We start from the raw sequence: 19,162 nt of genomic DNA on the forward strand, positions 1-19,162 counted from the left end.
AAAACTTGCGGTTCAAACTATAGATAATATAGAAAGATAGATACAGTAGAGAGTCAGTTGATAGCTCCTTGTACAAAAATATTAATTAGGATATTAACATTATGCAAATAGGGTCATCTAGTACTGATATCCTATATAAATATTGTTTCTTTACAGCAATGAAACAGGAAACTAATGGTCATTCAGAGAACTATTCTTTCAGGAATTCACTTTAGCCTTTAATACAGTTTTTAATATAGTATTTACTTTAATCTCTACTATAATTTCCTCAAGAAACTGTGTTTAGATCACTCAGAAGAGCAAAACACTAAGTTTTGGAGACCAATGTTTTCAACCAGAGTGCAGAGCAGCATTGTGCAAAGCATTCACGCAGCTTATGGCCAAAGGGTCTCTTGAGAAGTAACTACATCCTGTCCCAAACCCAGGACTGCCATTTGTTTGTTTTAAGAAAATATAGGGAAGATTCAGACTGCAGAATTAGGTATCTAAGTCCAAGAAGGACATTCAGAAAATTTACTTTCTAGTTTCATGTGGTCCTGGAGGAGATTATTTCCAGCTGGTGCTAATTTCCTTTGGCAGGAAAACTTAGCATTGGGCATTTAAATAAGCCCAAAAATGTTTAAGAAGAAAGGTGTTCTCATGTGAACAGCAATGATGTTCAGGCCCAAAGTGTGGGGAGAGATCAATGTCTCTGAAGGGACGCAGTCCATTTAGCATGCTTTGAAAATGCTTAACAAATCTGACAGCACTGCTTTCAGCACAGCCCATTTCACTTAAAAACTTTGGTGGGACAAGACGCCATCAGCTTTTTACATTATAAACTAGTCAGAGGAGTCATTGCCAAGAGAAAAACCCAGGCTTAATTCTTACCTCACCTGGGGACATTCAAATACCTCTCTCCAGTCACACAGCAGATTGCCTTTTTGGCTGAATTTGGATCCCCATGGGGTCAGAAATTTCAAGGGGACAAAAGAAAAATAAGGAAGTATGAGCCTGATGCTTCTATAGCTGCTGGCTGTTGTGACTTTGCACTAACCCAGATCTCAGCCATTTGTTCCTGCTTCTTGCTTGGTACTCAGTTCAGTTATTGGTAGTCCCTCCTGTGAGTCAAACATCATTTCCTTCTTGCATCGAATGCTGAAAAGGTGAACCAAGGGTCCAGTGAACTCCAATAGGAGCCCAACACAGGAGGTGGGAACACATGAATGAGAGATGCAGGAAAGGGTGGGACTGCAGCAGTCAGCATTTACATCTGCATAGGCTGCCATGGAAACATGGGCTTAATAACCTAATATTTAACCAATTCCTCTAGAATAAGGCAGCACAGTATTAAAACCCTTGTGCTTGGGTTTATTTTTGCTTTCTATCAAGCGACTGTTTAGAGTAAAAGAGAGAAGCAGTCCACAGATCAGGGCCAGGAACTCAGGTCTTCCCCATGGAGAAGTGGTTCTTGCCTTTTCATTTCAGCCACTTCGAAAGGCTTTGATTTACTGAGGATAAAGCCTTTTTAAAGTTAAGAAATTTTTTTTCACAACTTGAAGAAAAACTAAGACTATCTTGAAAAGTTTTAAAGCAAATAAAATGAAAAAGTATATGTATGTAAATGTGTATGTATATACATGCTATTTTAGATCAAAATAAAAATTAAACTATTACAGAAATTTAAGAAATTTATCTGAGATGAGCCATAATATGAAACAAATCAACCAATTATAACAAATTATAAAACAACAGAAATAATTACCTGGGTTGTAAAATTACAAAATAGGATGAGCTAGTTTTTTCAGCTTCTGAATAAAGAGCTGGAGAATTCAAGTATCCACTGATGTAACATTTAACTACCAAGAAACATGATATAACTAACTGATTAATTTAAATGTGTTTTAAACATATTGGGTTCACCTAAAATCTATAAGAACACTAGCTCTTGGCACAGTGCACAAATGATAATTGGTGCAGAAATTCATCAGAAAATGAATAAAATAAAAGATTAAGGAATAAAAAAGAATGAAAACACACCACTACTTCCATAATAGGTGGAAACATTTTCAGATTTAACCTGTTTCACTGTATGAGATCAAAATATAATCCTAATGTAAAAAGGTATGTAAAAATGTAAAAATTTTAAATATGTGGCCACTGAGTGTAAAGAATGTTACTGAACAGTAATAATAATAACAGTGTTTTCTTTTATACTCTAGAAATTGCTATATTGTAGTGATTTATGTTGTATTAGAGTGTGTTCAATAGTATTCTAAGTAATAATACTAACATCTGTCACAAATGTGCTCTTCGCAGATGTGGTCTCTCATCCCCTCTTTAAGGAGAACACACATGCTGTTTCATTCTGAGTCTTTCTAGTTTTGTTTTGTTCTAAAATCAGCTCACAAACACACTTTTACAATGGAGAGGTCACAGGGGGAAACAGGTGCTTTTCATTTACAGGAAAGGACTTAAGGTTTGTGATGAATCCTAGCTCCATCAGGTGTTAATTCAAGAACCTCTGAAAGTTTTATATTCAGCAGAAATGATTTCCCTTTTGAATGGTTTCTGCATGCCAGAATTACGGAAATGTCAACCACAATTTTCACCTGAAACTCTTTGATACTATTGGCTTGATGCATTGCACAGATTTTGAATATCATTCAATATTTTTAATAGAAAATTTTTTTAGGAAGGAAAAGATACATCTGATGTCCTGTAATCCACATACAATACATGTATCCAGGTAATAAGCCCTGTGAAGATATATCATTCTGCAGTTAGTGAAAAAGAATAATGATTATAAAGTTGTTGGCTTCTCTCACTGTGGGTGGAGTGCAGTTCTTGGGAACTGGTAGAATTATAGGCTTTCATAGCAAAATGAGGATCCCAGGAGCCTGAGAACTGGAAGACCTCTCTTCAGGGGTCAAGACAGCATCTAAGCTGTGGTATATTAAATATTGAGCACTAAGCTGAACGACAATCAGATCTAGTGTATTATTCCTTAACCTAGTATTTCTATATTCTATGTCATATTTCTACTCCAGACACCACAGCATCTTCTTACATGCCACTCAGCTTTTTCAGTTATTGCTGGTCTTCTGATCCTCTGGATTTGTGTAATGGCAGCTATCCATCTGGTCAATGCAAGGGAAAGGAGAGAATACTCTATTACTTTTTGAGTTCTCTGGAAAATAGACTAGATAAGGTTACTTGTTAAAGTGACTTTTACATCAGATACTTGTTAAAATGTCCCAGGATTCTTGTTTATAAATTTGTCCCATTCTTGCGTTAGAAATACTCTGCTATGTAATTACAGTAAAATCGTTGTTAATTCAAACAAAATTGATGTAAAATGAAAATAAAAGTAACTATTTGCAACATCAAAAATACACAATGGTGTTACAAATATCTATAAAAGGCATAGATGATAAAATGGAAGACAAATAAAGTTGACCTGCTTACATGGAAATTAAATTGGAATATCCATTTCCCCCTTATCTATCTGACTTTCTGCCAGTTTTCATGACAAAGTGGCTTTGAGGCATTACCTCTTTCTGCATGCTTTGGATCAACTACAGACAACCCTTTCTTGCTGAATAGTGGTCACCAATCTGCCATTTGAAATCCTCCAAGGCGTCCAGACAGATTTAATCTTTCTCCCTGAACTGTTTATTTCCCCTTATCCAGGAGACAGTTTGCTTATTCTGCTTGATTAAGGTAAGCATTATTTCACTTCCTTAGAGATATAAATAGCCCTTTGTTAGATAAGACATCATCTCCTGTACTGTAGTGACCAATTAATATTTTTTTTCTTCAGTTAATAGTAAAAAACCTCATTCTTCTCTTCCCTCTTTGCCATTCAAGGTGAAGTTCTCCAAGATAGGGTGAGAGAAGAGAAGTCTATGATTTCATGTGCATCTCATCCAGTCACATGAGTTACTGATGCCAAAAGGAGGAAGTCCTGCCCCTCTTCATATCCCACCTCCCTCCTTCTCTCTAGCCCCCATCCTTTTCTCTCCCTTTATAACCTCTCACCCTTGTTTCCTACCAAGCAATTCTCTTCCTCCCTTTATCCTACACTGGCCCTTGTCAGAACTCTTACTGAGCTGATTTAACCCACTAAGACAGTAGAAAACTGCTGGGATAGTTTTAGTAAATTAGATCAGCTCATAACGTGGTCCAGCCAGAAAGTGAAGATGGGGAGCATGAAAGGGAAGAGCAAAACCTCTTCCTTTTGGTACTGGTGGTGAACTGGTAAGTCAGATCTCCTTGATGAATGAGACTAGACTTTGAAAGCTTGCCATTACTGAAACAGAATGGTTTAGCTTCTCCTTTCCTCTCCTTTATCTCCACTTCCACTAGAGGATCTGACTCTTGTTCGACTCCTCTGTAAGCTGGTTCAGCTCACTAAACCAATGGAAAAATAATTGTAAAAACAAAATTGGATCATTTTCAGATAGATTAATAATTTGAATCAAATCATGGCAGTTTCTGGCCATACCTGGCAAGGAGGAAGAGGTGAAACTGCACAGCAAGAAGCAGAAGTGGAAAGACAGAAGAGCAATAAAGGAGAGAGGGGGAACAAGACTTCTGCTTTTGGCAGCAGCAAGCTGTTACACTGACCCATGGAAACACAGCTTTAATGTGCCTATTTCAGGGGGAAGTGGCTTTTACACCAAATCTTGCTTTCTATATCATCTGGACATGACATGTTTGTATGTCATATAAACATCCAAGTGGGATAAGCATATACTACATATATATACATATATATACATATATACATATATATATATATACACACACACACATATATACATATATACATATACATATACATATATATATATATATATATATATATATATATATAAACTTAACTGACTCTTGATTAAGATTGCCCATAACCAATTTGAGGTGATTATTCTTCACTGTCTTTCTTCTAAGTTATTACTCAGATTATTACTCACTGTCTTCTGTGGGTGAGATCTGGCCTGCTTAAATTTAGATATCCACAATGTAGGTGCCTACCTAAACCAGTGAGCTGTGTTCAGCCAGCCAATCATAGGTCTCTACTACAGTTTCAGATGATGATTCAGTGCTACAGGGCGTTTGAAACGTTCACAGATTGGCACACATCACCCAGGAACTACAGAAGACATGTGCACATATTTTAAGGCTCCAAAAATGGTACTAGAGACTTATGCTGTAACAACTGAAGCCCACCCACTGCACCCAATTTGGACTGGACTCTCATTTTAGAAATTCTTATTTTATTTAATTAAATTATTATCAATTCCTTACAAACAGGACTGAATTAAACAGCAAATAGCGGAAGAGATGCCACGTGGCCCTGATTCTTGAATACACTTTTTTACCTATGCTGCAGAGTATTTTCCACTAGCTGGGAAAACTGTCAGCTAAAGACATAGTTTTGTGAATAGATATAAATATATATGTATATATAATAATGTGTAAATATATGCACATACAAGTATATAAAAATATAAAAATATGTACATATTTCTTGTGACGATTTATAGTTCTGAATCTGGCCCCTGTACTGATTTAGGTCTTGATCCCACGTACACACATTTGTGTATTTATATGTGAACTGAGTATTTATATACTTGAAGCTAATCATGTGTGCATTACTTTGCAAGATCAAGATCTTGGCTAATAGGCACTATCATCTCAGACTCTGTTTTGCTCATATCTAAATTAGGATAAGGAAACTATCAGCTTGAACCATAGCTCTTAAAGGCCATTTTTTGTATAAATGTCATCATGTTAAACGATAGGGGTCAAAGTCCTTTCTGATATACTAAAATTTAACTCATGTTAGCAACTGAGTATCAGTATAAATTCCACATGAGGCAAAAACAGTCTCCTCTTCTATTCCTTAACATAAATTTTAATTTTGTATGTTCTGTAATTATGTGAAGTAAGCTTAAAAGCTAAGACATTTTTAAATTTTCTCCATAGTTTAAAGACATATATCAGTTTCTTAATAATTTAGACACTCACGTATTGGTTTGTCAGGAGGATCTGATGTTCTTTGTAAAGCATCATGTACTATTTTTATGATGTAAAATGAATAATAATCTCTCTTCCTACAATGTTATTTAAATTCTTACTTATTTCTCTAACTAAACAGTCCTCTAACATTCTAGTTGTTTGGATGAATGCTCCTTTGAAGTGTTCCCTCTTTACTGAGACTCATGCTCTTTAGTGAAATTGCTGGTTAAAGGATATATATGGCCATTAACATTATGTCACAAAGGTCCCGATTCTGTCAGGAATCCCTCATGGAATTTACATAGTCACAAATGTTCCACATTATTTAATTGCCTTTTTCTCAAAGTAATTCTGCAAGGTTTTTACAGGCACAGATGTTATCTTTTCCAAATATACACTTTGGGCTATATCTTCCATTGGGGCCAAATCAACCAAAATGTTATTACACAGTGTGAATGGAAACATTTCCAAGGCTTCTAAATAATGGTATAGTTAATCTGAACATCAACAGAATTGAATGTTGTATACACAAATGGTTCCAATAAAAATGTGAAGGCATTTTTTTATTATCAGAAGCAGTTACATTTAGCTGCATGAACTTCTCTAAGATGATGTAGTTGTACTGTTGGAACAGAGCCATATCTAATGTTACAAATTCACTCCAGGTGTTAGAGGGAAAATTCATCTTAGGAATTTACCCAGAGCTACGCAAAACAAGATGAGACAGATAATTTCCTATTACTTGGACAGATGCTTAGGTCTGGCTGTTTTAGAAGTTGCAGTTTTCATTCTTGCCACCAGAAAAGATATTTCCTCAAGGGTACACAAGGAATTATAGGCCAACATGTAGGCAAAGTTAATGTATCAATTTTGTGTTGTTGAAGAGTTCAGAGAAAAGTAGGTGGATCTAAGGTATGGGACTCCTTACGAAAGGGATAGACTACTACAAAGAGCCATCTAACAACAAAATTACTTGGAGAAAAAAAATTCTAAACATGACCCAAAACCAAAAAGAGTCCAGTGTATTATTTTAATACACTTCCAAGTTGGGAAAATGGTTTCTTTCCCAGCTTTTGTAAGATTGTGGTTGGCATTTTAGAAAATGAGATGCACTGTTTGCAGAGTAAAATGAAACAAGCCAAGGCTTGCTTTAGTAATCTAGAGTAGTTGGGAGGTTCTAATATACACAGATAATATTAATTGATCATCAGCTGCTCCACATGGTACATTTTACTGCAGAAATAGCCAACTTTCACCAATAGCAGCCTCAAGTATATTCAGTACACTCAGTTTATAATGATTATTAAAATACAACATGCAGAGAAATTATGTAGGGTTCAGCTTGTTGCAAAAGGGTATACACACAACACAGTAATGCCAAGGCATATGACCACAGACACAGACTGCCACGGTGAGCATTCGGCTTCTGACAACTATAATTCACTCTGAGTCCTGGTACCCCAAAAAGCAACTGAGTCTAAAAGCAGCTTATGTGTAACCAACGACTGTCATATCATCAAACCCTTGAATGATTGCCAGAGAAACAAAATGACACCTTTTCTTGCATTTTTAGAGGACAAAACACCCTAGATAATGTGCTAATTAAAAAAATAGTTAAAGCTCATCTTTTATACAAGCCCCCTGTTTCACTTGTACATAATAGTCTTATTTTTTTTCCTTACTGGCTAAGACTTTTCATATCAGTCTCCTGATACTTCAAGTAGAGCCTGTCATGGATATCTGTGCCTAAAATCAGAATCCTGCACTAGACTCCCTGTATAGTGCATTGAGGGAACAAGGAGATAGAGTTAATAAAGGACTTGAAGAAAATTAAGTCCAAAACTAAAGTCCAAAACTGTATCCAAAACCAAATCACATGGAAACCTCTCTACTTACTAAATACCTCCCTGTATCACTTAATTTCCTCAGAAACTTGGAGCTATGCTTCTGAACATGCCTTGATCTGTGCAAATTTAAAAGCCTTGAATGGGTTCCATTGAGATGCAGCAATGAGAGTAGGATGCTGCCTAACTTGTGTTTTAATTTTAGGCATCTATTGAGGACAATTATTAAAGTAAGTGTTTAAATTTCATGCACGATCAGTGAAAAGAAATGTAATTCTGCTTCTGTATTGAGGTACATTTTATCATCTTATAAGAACCATGGATTTGTAAGTAGTGACAATATTTGACTTGCCTCCAGTGCCTGCAGTGTGACAGTGTTCCTGTACAGGGGACAGTTAGAACTTTAAGGTACATATTTGTGATTGTAAATTTGATCCAAAATACCATCCCTTTCTAAGGTCAGTCTTTATAAAAGCATCCACACCCTTCTCACACACCATCAATAGATTAGTCTAAACAAAAAACCTGGGGGGAGTATTACAGAAAATGAAAAGAGCAATTAATTTGCAGACACAAGTAACACAGAGAAAACTATGTTAAAAAGGCTAGATACATCTATAGCTTTTTTGGGGGGAGATATTACCTAGGCCAAAAAATCACATCCCATGAACTGCATTGGAATTTATTGATGCTTAACTATACTTAGCCTAGGGCCACACAAGTTGTTTGAATTCATTAAGAAAACAATGCAAACAAGCTGGACAATCACAAAGTATAACTGTAGGTGGAAAAGCTACCTCTAAAATACGTGGCCTTGGCAAATGCTTTCTCCTTTTAGTAACAAACAGTATCATCATAGAGGCTTTCTATAAAATTAGTTAGGATTTCTATTCCCCATGCTTTTCCTAACTCAGCTTTCGCACTGTCCTTTGAGTGAAATGAATGCATCATGATTTATTCAGACACATTTCCTGTCTTTTTCTCAAGGTTAACTATAAAAATTTGGTGAGAACTGGGCTGTGACGATCTATAGCCCAGTCCAGATAAAGAAATATTTTCCTTATTTTCATGGGTATTAAAACATTTCATTTTCATTTTCACTTTTTTTTTTTTTTTGAGAAGGAGTTTAATGGTTTGCTGAGGAAAAAAACTGGCTTTCCTACCATAGACCTATACTCTTGTTCCCCTAGCAGAAATGGAAATATGGAAAAAACACTGAAAACAGTGTTAATGCATTTTTAACACAACATTTTATGTCTTTGGCATTTCACCACCTCTCTTCCCACCAGAGTTAATTAGAATTTAGCAAAGTTTGTTAGATTCAGAGAATGAAGAACACTTTTGAAATCTCACTTTTGAACTGTCTGCTATTCTTCCACTTTATACTCTGCTTAAATTATGTGGACCAAACCCTAGTTCTAGGGTCAAATATTCCTGTCAAAACCTCACTTTGACAGTAATAAAACCTAACTATATTCACCAGGGAGAGAACTAAATATCAGGACAAGAGCCAAACCAGCAGAATCTGTATGTGGAACTCCAGATGTGCACTTCCTCAGAGAGCTCACTCCTAATCCTCTTTTGCCCACAAACATTTACAATATATCATCATGAATCTTTTCTAGTATTGGTGTACAGTGAGGAGGAAGTCTTACATTTTGCTTGCCTATCTTCTTGAGAGCTGAAGTCAAAAAGAAAAAGAAAGTTTGTGTGGACACAAGTGGCATATTCCTTCCTGGGAATTATGAACCTGCAGGAAATTCTTGTCTCATTGACAGGCATCTGTGACAAACATATGACCGCTGTAGTTTCAGCAATGTCAACAGATGCTTGTAAACACTCCGTCCTTCTTGCATAGAATTGCATTGCTCTAGAACTTGTCTTTCGCTGAAGAACTGACGTCTATTTATTGGAACATTTGATTTAGGAATCACAGCTCTCCTCTTGAAAAGAAGGATCTTCATCTAAGTAATGAGTGGTGAAACAGAGTAAATATCTGCAATATGCAGTCCACCACTGCAGTAAATGTAATAAACATCTGTGCTTTAAATACTATCAATCAACTGTATCCCTTATAGTCTTTGTAACTGTTACAAAGCTTAAGATCAATTTTATCCATCAATAACACAATATCAGCTGAACCAAGTAGATTTTTGAGTTGATTTTTTAATAAATGTGATTAAAATCTATCTCTAGACTCAACTCTTCCTGCAGAAAAATTCAAGGTCATAGATAAGTATATTTCCATACTCCATATTTCCATTCCTACTACAGGAATGAAATCAAGTTTAATCCACTTGTTCCATTTAACTCCATTTCGTTGTGTTGGTCAGTTATACAACCAGCTTTCTGGATGGAGCTATGTTCCATAGTTCTCCTTCAAACAAGCCCTCTTATATTAAATTTTCAGTCCCTGCTCCATGTAGTCTTCAAAGAGAGTAGAAGGGTGTATGAAACAGAAGTCTGTTCAGGCTTATTGGAAAGAGGAAATAGATATAACAAAAGATAGTAATAGCTATAGAATATGTGATAACAATATAAAACCAGATTATCTGCACATATATTGTCTGTATTCTTTAGAACATACACAAAACACTTTGAATTTTTACTTCCTGGCCTTCACCTGGATATTTATTTTGAATAGAGCTGAATCACTTTCCAACTAACTCTGAAATTCCATTTAGTAGCTTGCGTGGTCACCATCAATGCAGTGTTTCCATGCTTCACAAACATTAGCCCATTTATTATTACAAATTCCCATGGAGACAGGAAGGTATCATCTCCATTTCTACAGATGTGGCCAAAGACCACACAGTTGAGGCTACATAAGACCCTGGAACTGAACCAAAGACTCTAAGTCCCAGCCCAATGTCTTCCTGGTAAGACTATCCTCATAAATTTCCTTGCAGACTCCCTTTTTAGTTGCCATTTCAAGCAACACTCTATGGCATGAAGTGATAATTATGCAACCTTATTTACAGCTCATCAAGAGTTTCCACAACTTGAAAAGCAGAACAACATTTTCTTTGTTATAAAGGAAGTCAGTGTCAGATGTATTCATCTTTTCTTAGATGTTTAGTCCAAGCAGAAATACTTTTAATATTGCTGTGTGTCATTAATGCAACATAGCTGATTATTTGGAATGTGTGTAGCACCATATGCCTTCTAATAGAAAAAGGAGAGAACATTTTAATGGAAAAACCTTTGGAATAGCCACCAGCACTCTTGCTTCCCAGAATCTTTCATACTTATCTCCTTAAGGTGGTTTTTGATCCAACAGTTTATATTCCCAGACAGCTAAATTCGATCTTTGTTAAAGAAAAGAGACTTAAGAAATCACATTTGCAATAGTCTTCTGTTGTTTTCTTCCATAAAGAAAGTTTATTTGTTTTTTTTAATAGAAGAATTATATTTATATCTATTAGAAATTTGCTAACTATTAGATGTCTAGTAGTTAGATGTCTAAGTCTGAGCTAGTTAAGAATGGAGAGGAATCTGCAGCAGATGACTCATCTGATCTACTTTGGAATAAGGGAAAATATATCCTGGAAATGGCTTTATCTTTATACTGAGCATATAAAGATATTTTTGAAGACTCAGATTTTGAGATCTAACTTTTGGATGCCTAAATTAGGACAGATTAATTCTATCTCCATTTGTAGAAACAGATATATCTGATCTGGCAGCAAAATCCCAATGCTTTTCCTCTTCTATGCTATTTTGCAGAACAATGTGCATCTTACTGCTGAATACAAATGCAGGTTTTGAATTGAACTACTTTGCAGAACACACTTTACATTTCAGAGAAAAACTCAGAGATAATTTTAGCTATTTCAACTTTTTTATACCTTGTATACAATGCTTTAAGTATTTTTTTCTGTTTGTAAGGTGAGAACTGGCATTCTTTTTCTTCTGACCAAAAGATTATACCACTTTGCAAAAAAAGCATTAAGAAAGATGGTTCTCCAAAAAGAAAAATGAGAAACCTTTTAAAGAATGCACTTTCAAAGCAAGACTGGATTTCTGGATTTTATCCTCTTTCTTTGAGATTAGGAAATATTTTGTATACCATGATTGGGGTCCGTGTGGCAGGCAATGTAGCAAAAATGCTTTCAGGGTGAGCAGCTCAGACGATGGGTACACTTCTCTGTGTTAAGATGCAAATGAATACATGCAAGTTATCCAAAGAGGTAATGGCTTATACCTCAAACCTGGTCTGAATCCCCCATGAATTTTTCAGTAGCCTTGCTGTCACAACAGAAAGTGATCTTTAGAATATTATCAGTGAGACTGCTCTTCTCTGTGTAGTTTAGAATAAGGCTAAGGCATGATCAGAGCACTACCAAGGTAGTTTGAATAAATGCATTTTGCTTTGCAAAGCAATAGACCAGTAAGAAGCCCATATTCCATTACTGTGCTTTCAGGAATAGTAATAAACAGATGATGGTATTAAATCTTATTAACACAACAGTAAGTAGTAATCCGACCACAGCGTAAGCTAGGGAAGCACATACATTAGGATGTAAACTGGAGATTCAGTCCCATTTGGCTCCTTCTGGGCATTGCCACAGGAATAAGGGAATATCTATGACAATTCCTTGAGCAGTAAATTTTCTTTGGTTTAAAGCAATCAGTACATTGGACTTCCAAGACTGAATAATACAAATGGAAAGCATCCAATAGTTTTCAGTCCCACTCTGTTTTACCTCATTCTGGGTGTGTGCAGATATCAAACAATGAAATATTCCAGTGGGAGGAACAATAGGAAAAAACATAAAGAGACTAGCCTTATCCCTTTACAAGGCAAATCTGAGTATAATTGCTCCCACAAAACTATGTCTACTATTCACAGGCATTATATGAAGTTGTGGCATCTATCTCACCTTGCCACTTCATGCTATAAAACTGATTGGCTTTGTTCTTAATGTACTACATATGCATATAATGCTGCCTTTCAGCAACTAAAAGAAAGATGTTTCTTTTGGAACGGATGCCTGACCAAAATATTGAATGGTCAGTTGGTTGACGGATATTCTCCTTACAGTACCACATATCCTAAAATAATATGTCTAATGCTACTTTATATCAGTGTTTAGATCTACTTCATCTGCTGTTTGATCAGCTTTCAATATTTTGTTTTATAGAAAGTCTGAATTGTGTTTTCAGGTTTTCCATATATTTAATATACAATTATGTCTGTTCTCAATACTGAAAAGCTGGGTTAGTTTAGTATTTTATTTAATTACATTTTGATTTTTTTCTTATGACTTACCTGTTCTTAGAAACCAGAAAATAACACAACTACTTCTCAAGTATAATTAAAAATAATATTGCAGCTGGTAAAAAGCAGCTGCTTCCAGCTATCAGCTCTGCTCTAAACTGATTTTATTAACAGTATTTATACTTCTGTTACACATGCTGGGTGTCATTACTAAGTATAACTATGAAAGGAGTTCATTAAATTATGGTTGGGTAACAGCGGCCTAGTCTCTTGGTTAAAGATTTCCAAGTTGGTTTACTGAATATGGTTCTTTTTGCTTAAAACTATATTGCAAAAAATATATTAGATGCATGCTCAGAAGTCTGAGGCTTAACTGATTACAAAAGGTAGTCTTCAAAATGCTTTAAAATGTGTGCTCTCAGCTCTAAGGATTGCATCTGCAAAGGCATTTAATATTTTTCAGGTGTCTAAATACTATTAAGAAATCCACAGGACCTGCCTAGCTCCCTGGGTGTTCCTGCATCCTTAGTTTTTTATGTAAAAGAAGTTCATTCAGCAATGTTCTTAACCCATCTGTGTTAAGAAGCTTTATAGACCTGCTCCATTAGGGAGCCACATAACTCTAAGGCACTTCAGCCTTCTGTTAAAGTACTTTATCTCCTTGTAAGATCTGTCATAGTGCTGAGGTCCATAAAGGAATGTGACTGTGTAATTCCCAGCGATTTTAAGGGCATATAGGGTCCTGAGTGATTTCAGGCATCTAGGCCTTACTTGGTAAAGCGTTTAAGGATGTACTTCAGTGCTTTGCTGAATCGAGGCCTAAAGTCTGAATTTTTCCCATTATTCTTTTGGCACTTCAAGGAAAGAAATAATAAGGTGATTCTGACTTTGAGTAAGCTTAATTCTCTTTCTGTCAAATATGGATAGCACAGAAGGAGTCTGAGCTCCTAAAGCAGGTGGTCACTAAAGGATCAAAAGCTGGATAGGATGAACTGAACGTCATGTATGTCAAGCAGTAGAGACCTCCTGACTTTGATATGTTTTTAAGTAGCCCCTTCATCACCAGAAACTGGTAATTTTGTTTTGACAAAAGCAAATAACTCAAAAACTCCTTTTTGTTGTCTTGTGCAAAATGAAACCATTCTTTTAAGTATGGAAGAAAAGAAGCAGCAAATATCAGTTATAAATGTTCAACTTGCATAATGAAAGAATATATTCATAACAATTTCCAGAATAATTTGACTGTAAATGAGTTTAATATTAGTACAGATTTGCTTTGAATAGGTGAATATATCCTTTTCTGCCAACTGGTATTGTATTTAACACATTCATTTGTCCTTCCCAATTTCCTCTGCCCACAGAATAATGAATACCAGATTCTTTTTCCACAGCACTGCATGAAATTATTTTTCATTCACAGTTTACTATCAATATAGTTTTGTGACTCGGCCTTCAAAGAGCAACCTTGGCAATTTAGTTAAGAAAATCAGTTTACAGGGCTCATGACAATAATCAGTATTTAAAAATTAACCCTTCACTCTGAAAAGCTAAATTCCCATAAGCAGCATATATTAAGAACATTTTAGCATAATCCACGTTAATTTAAATGTTGATGAGGCAAGAACTGAAAAGATACTGGAATATTATAAAATAAATATTAAGGTTTACTATCTTCTTAGAATAAGAAATCAAAGAAGCTTTCATAAAAGATTAAAATGGTCATTATTTGGGTCAAAATGCAACACTGCACTCAGCAAATGTTTTATCTTCCAGTATCTGAATTGTGGTCAAATCATTGTGGTACTACTAACATCCATGTTTATTAGACTACACTTTTAAGGAAATATGATATAAAATTATGATCGTAGGATTTTAAACGATCTCACGAATTACTGAATCCAATCTCTCTGTGTCACAGGTCCCCTATCATAAATTTTCCAAACCTTACATGAAAAACAGATTAGATTTCTGGTTGCTACTGTTTCTATTGGAAGGACATAATACCAGAATTTTACTTACACACCACTGACAAAACATCTTAAATTCCAGGCTAAATTTATTCATGACTAGTTATAAATGCTTCTTCTCATTCAACACCATCCTTCAGCTTAACACATTCTTCTCTCCCCAGTGTTTACTCCCCTGATGTCTTTATAATGTAACTATATCTCCTCTTCTTACCTTAATTTCGGTAGGCTAAGTAAATTAAATTCTTTTGTGCTCTGCCCATAAAATAAAATGCTCTTCATGGTTGGGTTAAGAGTCATTTTTTGCATCTATTCCTTCTTAAATCAACCTTTTTTGAAGGTGAATGACCAGACGTAGACACGGGACTCCAGATGAGGTCTTATTAGTACAATGCCTTGTATCACAACATTGATGTTTCTGGTGCAAACACGTCATCTACTACCTTTAGGACTGGACTTTGCTTTTCCTCACATGCATCATATTGGTCATAAACCTCAGATTAATCATCATATCAAATCTTTCTCTGATTCTGTCATTTCCAGTTGACAAACTCTCAGCTTATAACAGACCATCTTGTTAGTAGATAAGTCTTAGTTCTATGTTCAACATCATTAGTTTTCATAACGTTGCCACTGTATAGTCCTCAAGGACTGTGATACTCCTATTGCCTCCTATATAAATGATGCTTCCAATTTGGTCATCAGCAAATTTCTTTCCTCCCCCCCCCGCTCCCCCCATTTCTTGTGTTTAAATTCTTATTGAAAATACTAAGTAAGATTAGTCCCAATACTAATCATAAGAAACACCACCAGCTTTCCAGCCCAGTATTTCTCCTGCTGGACAAGTTGTTATCGCCCATTTTATCAACTCTTCGCCCATTTTATAATACTTAAATTAATCCCCATTTTTCCACCTTGAGGTATGAATTCTCATGTGGCACCAAATCTTTGCTGAAATCCAGAAGATTAAGTTTGGTTTCTTGCTCCAGAGAGTCCACTGACTTATCAAAGAAAAGCATTAGATTATTCTGGAATTATTTTTCTTTGGTAAACCAAGGCAGTATTTTATCCTTTTTTTTGTTTACAGGTCTTTGATTATTTTGTCTTTCCTGAAGCAATCTAAAGCTTATGAGGGACATCCTAGAGAGCTTGCCTGGATGTTCTATCCAAGCTTCTTAAACATTTACTATACTGCAGACATATAATACCCCAGATTTTTAAAACATATATTCAAACTCCTTTCAATGTCCAATGCCAGTTGTTTCAGAGTGCTCAGTAAGACATTATTCATTTTCATCTCTTTTAGCGCACTGGACTCTTAGTTTTATTTCTGTGTTGGTAGCAGTAGTTTTTGATTGCATAAATGTATTCCTCTTAGTTTTACTGCCTTTGTCCCCCACATGTAATACCAATTCCTTATTGAGAACTGGGACAAATCTGAGGCGGAAAAAACTGGGCATTGATTTCCAGGTTACACAGTGTTTAACAGATCCAAGAGTCACCAAAATGATAAGAAAAAAATGAAATTGCATAAATGAGAAGTGGAGAATCCTGAAGGATTTGAGGCACTGACCGGGGGAGAGCATGAGGGAAGGAAGAAAAGAGGAGGAGAGAAAGCATAAACAACCAAGCATATAGGAAAAATGGAGCCAGTTTGGTGGGTGTAAAGAAGAACATCAAAGACAGTTATCCTTTGCTGATACAAGGAGGAGAGAATTTCAGACACTAAGCCAAATCTTGCAAAGACCTATTTCTAGGTTTGACCTTGGGTAGCACAAATAGCCATATAGCGATAAGCGCTCAGTTTAGATGAAACGTTTTAAAAGGAAATAGCAGAAATAATATGAAACACATTACTCTGAAAGAAAAGATAATGTCCACAGGTGTTAGCATCTACTAACAATAGTACACATAAATTACTTTCAATTTTTACTTTCTTTAATTCTTAACAATATTTGATACATTGCACTCTCTGAACAATAGCTTGAAAAATTATTTTCTGATGTAAATATTTATCCTGAAGTGTATTTATTTCAGAAATTGAATGATTGGAGTCTATCATACACTGCAGGTGTTTCTTTTCCTTGATTGTTTTTTCTTTGTCTAGTCATAATATCACACTTTAAGCACTGACAAGTATATTTTATATAGTATGTGCTTCCTGGTCAATCACCAGTTACATGATTCCATCTAAGTATCAAACAACAGCCATTCAATTCATCTCATCATCAGGGAGAGTGTTTGTACCTGAGCTAGTTCCGTAAGAAGCCTTTTCTATGAGGGAAGCATGCATTTTAGAGCTCCACTTACCTGACACCTCTCAGATACCCTGTGTTGGCTAAGACAAATTGCTTATATCTTTCTATACGCTAGAGAACACAGGGGTGGAATTCAGTCCCATATTTTGAACACTTCAGTTCAAGTTCACATGCAGGGTTTTCGTGTGGACTAGATGTCCAATCTTCCATTCCAATAAACAGAGATTTAGCCAAGGAGGTCAATGGAGCCCGGTAAGGTATTCAGCTGACAGAATCTAGGTGTCTACTCCAGGATGAAGTGAATAACTTCTACTTTTGCTCAAACTTTGGGCTGAGATGCACATGTATTCATAATCTGGAGCAGAACTTGAACATAAATGACTCTCATGGTCAAGTATAGCCAATCAGGTGCCTTCATGTAGAATCGAATCATTGTTTTGTTTCATTGCATAATTTTCTCTAGTCATGTTCACGTCAATTTGTTGCAGAAATAACAAGACAGGAGTGGAAAATGAAATAATACTACCAGTAGGTTAAAGTGTGTGGAGTATCCATGATAAATCCTTAGTGTCAGTGACAAGCCTTACAAAGCCTAATATTTATTTTTATCCTCTAAATGGAAAAATGTGGACTGCGTATCTGGATTGACCAAAATAGCTTAGAGTTCCTCAGTCACATTGATTAAAATCAGTTCTTTTAAACTGGAAGATTAGGTTCTGGTAATACGGATGGATGTAGGAATGATCAATGGGGTGCTAAGTGAACGAAGTCAGTAAGGAAGGTCAGGAACATCACGAGAAACATCAAAAGCGAAGTAGGCTGGAAATGAATAGGAGAAATAGGAGGCATATACGACTCCTTTGAGGGGTTGAGGATGGGGATGCAGTGAGAAGTTTTGGAGAGCTGGAAAAGAGTATGGGGGCCTTCAGTGGGGGAAGAAGTTGTACGATGCTAGCAGAGTTCGGGAAGAGTAGAAATAGGGGACTGGGATACATTATTGTAATCGTGGAATAACACCTGCTTCTTGGGGACTCTGGATGTGCATCTCCTTCAACCTACCCTTCCTCAACATGCCTTTCACCAGCTCACTCTGTAGGTATTGGAATGACTCCCCATCCCAGTCCTGAAGGGTTACCTCATCCCATACACCTTTTAATAAGACGTTTCCTTTCCCATCACTCTCCTTCTACCCCACAGTAGCCCCCATTCACCTATGTGAGCTCCTTGGACAGGAAAGAAGAAGCACTTATTGTCAGGACACTTCATGGACAAATAATGGAAAAGAAGGAAGTTCTCTTAAGTTAAATAAAGTTAGATAAATGTAACAGAGACCTGAACAATGGGGCATGCTGCTTGAGGGACTATGTCTTGCAGCAGTACCTGTCACCTTGCTTACCCAACTTCCTCTTCACCAATGCAGCAGAAAAACATGTTAGCAAGAGATAAAAATCAGTGGTTAATTTCTGTGGTGTTAGGTAAATGTGCTTTGTTAGCAGGGAGTGGGAGGGTAGTGGGATACCAAGTAGCACAGGTGATCTCTGTCTCCTTACACACTTAAAGCAGGCAATCTGTCATTTTAATTTTTGCGCATACCCTTCTCCACTGCTATGATCAGGCTCTGGTGAGTGAAGCAAAAAATAGCACAAAAATGTGGATCAAGGCGCAGATTCTGGAATCACTTTCTACTGTCTTAAGTTTCTTCCAATAAAAAACAAATAAATTAAGAGCTTCTAGCATTATTTTCAATTTAAGTATTATCTCCTCATGCATTTGGCTCCCAAGTTTTATGTAATAAAAATGAGATTTAACAGCAGGGTGGGTTATTTTATGTTTGATTATAGAAGGGAATATTACTTGAAGAGCTTTCTT

The 19,162-nt window shown here is 36.0% G+C and overlaps 1 protein-coding gene across 6 annotated transcripts in view; it reads right to left on the bottom strand.

Annotated features, from left to right (window-relative positions):
- GPC5 (glypican 5) overlaps window positions 1-19,162 on the bottom strand; it is a 720,327-nt gene that overhangs the window by 176,352 nt on the left and 524,813 nt on the right. Inside the window, exon 8 of one of the 6 annotated variants that reach the window (XM_064504711.1) lies at window positions 2,684-3,119. The exons of the other annotated variants lie outside the window; for them this stretch is intronic. Within the exon in view, the coding sequence (XP_064360781.1) occupies window positions 3,112-3,119 (8 nt within the window). The 3' untranslated portion in view covers window positions 2,684-3,111. Of the gene's footprint in view, window positions 1-2,683; window positions 3,120-19,162 lie in introns of those variants that run through there. 6 annotated transcript variants of the gene reach the window in all.

The sequence above is a fragment of the Dromaius novaehollandiae genome, chromosome 1, assembly GCF_036370855.1.
Source record: "Dromaius novaehollandiae isolate bDroNov1 chromosome 1, bDroNov1.hap1, whole genome shotgun sequence".
NCBI classification, from domain to species: domain Eukaryota; kingdom Metazoa; phylum Chordata; class Aves; order Casuariiformes; family Dromaiidae; genus Dromaius; species Dromaius novaehollandiae.